The sequence below is a fragment of the Notechis scutatus genome, chromosome Z (assembly GCF_049901735.1).
Source record: "Notechis scutatus isolate UNSWTSFEM ecotype Mainland chromosome Z, rNotScu1.2, whole genome shotgun sequence".
Taxonomy (NCBI): domain Eukaryota; kingdom Metazoa; phylum Chordata; class Lepidosauria; order Squamata; family Elapidae; genus Notechis; species Notechis scutatus.
In genome coordinates this window covers 93,566,776-93,572,775 of record NC_142025.1, presented here as the reverse complement: position 1 = coordinate 93,572,775, position 6,000 = coordinate 93,566,776, and the positions used below count along the sequence as shown (strand labels likewise).

The 6,000-nt window shown below is 37.0% G+C and overlaps 1 protein-coding gene across 1 annotated transcript in view; it reads left to right on the top strand.

The window, feature by feature from the left end:
* Positions 1 to 4,770: 4,770 nt before the first annotated feature.
* LOC113424374 (uncharacterized) overlaps positions 4,771 to 6,000 on the top strand; it is a 103,046-nt gene continuing 101,816 nt past the window's right edge. Inside the window, exons 1-2 of the mRNA XM_087947987.1 lie at positions 4,771 to 4,938; positions 5,709 to 5,827. Of these exons, the coding sequence (XP_087804113.1) occupies positions 4,791 to 4,938; positions 5,709 to 5,827 (267 nt within the window). The 5' untranslated portion in view covers positions 4,771 to 4,790. The remainder of the gene's footprint in view (positions 4,939 to 5,708; positions 5,828 to 6,000) is intronic.

Here is a 6,000-nt window from a genome sequence, read left to right as displayed (position 1 = left end):
ATTTTTTTCTTATCTAAGTGTGGAAATTTACATTTCTCACCACTAAACATCTTGTGGAGTAAGACTCCACATTCAAGTCTATCAAGATCCTTATGGATTTTGAACTTATTTTCTAAGGTACTAGCAATTCCCCTCAATTTTAACTCATCTATATGTTTTATGAGTGTTCCTTCTATGCTCTCATCTAAATCATTTATGAAGATATTGAAGAGCACTGTACCCAATACAGAAGATCCAGATATCCACTGCATACCTTTCTACTTGTGGGCATAGATTCATTTAGGAACCACATAGTCATAGCTTGCTGTGAAGCCATTTGGTAGCAAGACCAACTGTCTCACATTATTCCAGTTTATTAATTCCAGTTTACCAAAGAGTGATCTATTTTCTCAAATGCCTTACCACAGTCTTCATGTATTTTACTGAATAGTTTAAATAAGGATATAATCCTATTGAATTATTAAATTTAATATTTCAACAATTCTCATGAGTTTGAAAGACCAGAATACATGTTTGCATTCATTGTTTGCTGCTTTTACATCCTGCAAAATATATAGGACTAAGATAATAATCCCAACTAGTGCCCTCCAGATGTTCTGAGCTACATCTCAGAATTAATATGATCTGTGATCATATTAAGAGCAACTGCGTTCTCTTTGCTGATGATGTAAAGCTATTCAACACCACAGACAATACTGCTACCCTTCAAAAAGACTATGTATCAGAATGGTCAAACAAATGGCAACTTCAAATCTCAACAAATAAATGCTCTGCCTTATATATTGGCAAAAAAAAATCAGAAAATAAAATACAAGCTGAATAGTCAAGACCTTGTTGATGATCCAAGCTCTGTAAAGGATCTTGGAATACTCATCTCTAATGATCTAAGTGCTAGAGCCCACTGTAACTACATAGCCAAAAAAGCATTAAGAGTTGTTAACTTATGTAGCTTTTTCTCTGGTAATATCACACTACTAACTAAAGCATACAAAACATTTGCTAGACCAATACTCGAATACAGCTCATCAGTTTGGAACCCACATTACATATCTGATATTAACACTGTTGAGAAAGTCCAGAAATATTTCATAAGAAATACACTCCTCTCCTCATTGCAGAATACCTATTGCCACCAGAGTTGAAATTCTAGACCCAGAAAGTGTAGAACTACGCCGTCTTCAGTCCGATCTAAGTATAGTATATAAAATCATACATTGCAATGTCCTACCTGTCAATGAATACTTCAGCTTCAACCATAACAATACAAGAGCACACAATAGATACAAACTCAAGGTTAACCGCACCAAACTTGATTGCAGGAAATACGACTTCAGCAACAGAGTGGTCAATGTCTGGAATACTCTACCTGACTCTGGTTTCTTCCCCAAACCCCAAAAACTTTAACCTTAGACTGTCTACTATTGACCTCACCCCTTTCCTAAGAGGTCTGTAGGGGGCGTGCATAAGCGCACCAATGTACCTACTGTCCCTGTCCTATTGTTTCTTTTATTTTTCTTATATGTATCCATTTCATGTATTCATAACTATGTTTATTCTTATACCTATTATCTTGTAAGTGATTGACAAATCAAATTAAATTAAAGATTTAAATTAAATTAAAATTAAATTCTCATTCCCATAGCCAATTTATGTGAATCAATATGTGTTTCTTCCATAATTCATATAAATATTTCTGTATTTTCATTTTTCTTTCCTTCTCAAACATTTGTTTAATGTAGGCAAAGTCATATCTCTTCCTCAAAGATCATTTCCCCCATATACCGCTAACATATACATTTGTATGTGTTATACAGGGATAAATATGGTTTTCCTGGTAGCAGAAGAAACTTTGAAAAAAGAAGTATGGTTATCTCAGTTATTGGGAACAATTTCTGAACACCCCGGCTTTCTTTGTTTCCATCATATTAAAGCAACCTTGAACTGTTTTCAAAACCAAATGTAGTGCCCTGTGTCACAAAAACCTTCTTTATCACCACTGACGTCCAAGAACAGTGTTTAGTCTAAATTATTTAGTAGGTTTGCACTTATCAGAGAGGCAAAGGGGAAAACAAAAAGGATTGTTTTAAGAAACTAAATGTTTGGCCAAACAGTGTCAGAGGTCTGTTAATAACCCCACATTTCAACTACTTTGTCATCATGGATGCATTTTAACCTCTTTTTTTGTTGTTGTTCCAAAACTTCCAAGTCAATGCAACATCGTTCATTGAGGTTTTGGGAAATAGAAACGTGAATCTCACTCAGAATTACCAATGTAATTGCCTTAAATCCATATAAGACAATAAGTTTCCGTGATGCACTAACATTTCAAGATGCATGAAGATTTACATATAGTAGACACTAAATCCAGGAAGTAATACGTAGTCCTCTTAAACTTCAGGTTAGAGCTCCACATTTTGAAATTTTAATTCCACTACAGCTGATTTTTGTTGTTGTTGTTTAATTTATTTTTGTGCCTTATTGTTGACTCCAGGTGATTGTCTGGATTGACTGGTAAGTCCCTGCAGTTTTTTTGGCAAGATTTCAGAGGTGTTTTGCCATTGTCTCCTTCCTATGGATGAAAAAGAATGAATGGCTCCAAGATCACCCAGCTGATTTTGGGCCTAAAGTGGGGCTAGAACTTAGGACCTCCCAATTTATAGTCCAGTTCTCTAACCACTATACCAAACTGTCTCTGTACAACAGATTTAATCAGCTAGAAAAGAGAAAGCTTTAAAAAAAGACATCTAACTGCTGTATGACCAGCTAGGATGGGATGTCTGTGAGACTGCTGAATCACAGCAGCTGTCAGCCCCAATGAGAATATTCAATTTTGGGATGTGATGGAACTTATGGTTCTGCAATATTTAGAAAGCTGGTGAATCCAAATCAGTGGGTTGCTTTGAATGATTGCTCCAGCACTAAACATAATTCATCAAAAATGATCTTTTAGCATCATAAAGACTTGTCCATTCCAGTTCATTTCATTAGATGCATAGTATCTTTGGTTATAATCTTTGGTTAAACGTTCACAAGTGGCCAATGCACATGGTTATGGAATAAAAGAACAAAAACTCAAATGCAATACAGATAATCCTCAAGTTATGACCACAACTGAGCCCTAAATTTATGTTGTTAAGTGAGAAATTTATTAAATGAGTCTTGCCCCATTTTATGACCTTCCTTGTCACATTTAGAATAGAATAGAATTCTTTATTGGCCAAGTGTGGTTGGACACACAAGAAATTTGTCTTGGTGCAAATACCCTCAATATACATAAAAGAAAAGATACATTCATCAAGAATCATAAGGTACAACACTTATTGTACCCTCATAGGGTACAATAAGCAATCAAATCATACTAGGAAACAGTCAATATAAATCATAAGGATACAAGCAACAAAGTTACAGTCATACAGTCACAAGTGGGAGGGGTTGGGTGATAAGGAGTAATGAAAAGATTAACAGTAATTGTAGTGCAGACTTTGTAATAGTGTTGAGGGAATTATTTGTTTAGCAGAGTGATGGCTTTTGGGGAAAAACTGTCCTTGTGTCTAGTTGTTCTGGTGTGCAGTGCTCTATAGCGTTGTTTTGAGGGAAGGAGTTGAAAGAGTTTATGTCCAGGGTGTGAGGGGTCTGTAAATATTTTCACAGCCCTCTGCTTGACTCGTGCAGTATACAGGTCCTAGATTGAAGGCAGGTTGGTAGTAATTGTTTTTTCTGCAGTCTTAATTATCCTCTGAAGTCTGTGTCTGTCCTGTTGGGCTGCAGAACCAAACCAGACAGTTATAGAGGTCAGATGACAGACTCAATAATTCCTCTGTAGAACTGGATCAGCAGCTCTTTGGGCAGTTTGAGCTTTCTGAGTTGTGCTTTTTTGATGATGTTTTTGATGTTAGGTGTCCATTTTAGGTCTTGGGATAGAGTAGAACCTAGAAATTTGAAGGTCTCTACTGTTGATACTGTGTTGTCTAGTGTTGTAAGAGGTGGTAGTGTGGGAGGTTTTCTTCTAAAGACTACCACCATTTCTACGGTTTTGAGTGTGTTCAATTCCAGATTGTTCCAGTTACACCACAAGGCAAGTTACATAACTTTCTGTCTGTATGCAGATTCGTCGTTGTCTCAAATGAGACCAATCACTGTTGTGTCATCAGCAAACTTCAGTATTTTAACATTTGTTAAGTGAATAACTGCAGTTGTTAAATTAGTAACACAGATGTTAAGTGAATCTGGTTTCCACATTGACTTTACTTGTCAGAAGGTTGCAGAAGGTGATCCCATGATCCCAGGACACTGCAGTCATAAATGTGAATCAGTTCTCAAGCATCCAAATGCAAATCATATGACTATGGGGATACTGCAATTGTCATAAGTGAAAAATGGTAATAAGTAACTTTTTTCTAAGCAAACTGTTATAAGTTGAGTACTACCTGTCATGTGTTTCTGTCATGGCCCTTTACATTAACTCAAGTTAGAAGTAAAATAAATAGGGTGATTTGAAAAAGCAAAATAAGTGCTTTTAATTAAATGTCAATCTTCCCCATCCCCTCTGCACATAGCGATTCAAAATGCAAAGGAATGTAAGGAAAAACAGCAAATCTACTCTTCTGTCATGCATGGGGAGGGGGGAAGGAGAGAGTAAGACTACTTAGTCACAGTACAAGTCTTCTAAAATGAGATGCTGATTGGCAGAGAGAGGCTGGTGGGCGGGCACCTTGGGCTACTATGAACTTGGATCACAAGTACCAAAGGTTAGTGTGGAGACAGCTAAGCTGCAGACAACTGCAGGGCCAATGGAGACTCTTAAGGGACACCAGCCATTGGGCTTCCTCTGCCTTGTCTTGCTGTTAGGGGGGCTAACTCCCTCTAGTGTTGCTCAGTACAATTGGTGGCTTTTTGCAAATCCGAAGGCTATGACCACACCTGCTATGATTTCCCAAGGTAAGTAGAAAAGATAGAATTATTCTTGTTTCTTTTCCTTGCTCATTTCTCTCTCTCTCTTTTTTTTTTTCTGTGTGGAAAGAACTGAAAAACCAAATAAAATCCAGAAATGCCCGTTTTAAAAGGTACACTATTTGGGCTATAGAATGTCTTGAAATCAAATGTGAGGTGGGGGGCATGGATGCCACGCTGAGTTGGGCAATACAGCCTTCCTCAAAGTGTACTTGAACTGTAATTTGCAGAAATTCCCAGCTTGTGTGACCACATTTGAAAAATGTTGAATTGAGAAAGGCTGATCTGGATTGCTTTAGCAATTAGGCTACCTGAGATCAGAGTGGCTCTCTTTCTTCACCTTTCCCAGGACTTCAGTCTCATGTGTCTCATTCACAGAATTTGGATTTAAAGGGATAAAAGGAGATGGAGTATTATATAAGGTTTTGTGCATGGGGAAAGTTCCAGCAGCTAAATTACTAAAAGAAAACTGCAGTCTTTGTAACAAGCATAATGTTGATTAATAAGACAGGTTCACATTTTTGTTGGTGAATGTCTTTACACAATTCTCTCTTCAGTTTACCTTCCTCTCTGATTTTGAGCTCCAAGAAAGAAAGATAAAATTCTTTCTATAATTTGTGTAATTAATATTGTGTCTTCTCTATTTTTTTCCCTCTCTTTCACTCTTGGAAAATCAGTGTCAGGAACAGAGCAATTGCATTTATGTTTTGGTAGTATAAATGTGTAGTTTCCAATCTCCTTTCCCTTTGCTTTCTCAGAGGCAAAAACTGATGTGAAACAGTTTTCTGTGGCTACAGTTCCGAGTAGTTCCATTCCTCATAACACACCAGATACAACTGCAAAAGAAGTTCCCACTACTGAACAAATCCTGGATTTGGTGAGCATTTATCATGTGTGGTATGGGTCAGATGATAACTGATTATTGATTTGTTGTGTGGCAACTAAGATGAATAATAACATTGCAATGAAGGGCAGCCAGAGGTACCAACTTGTTGTCCAGAATTAAATAGGTTGCTGCCTTTCAAACACACATGGCACATTCAAAAACCC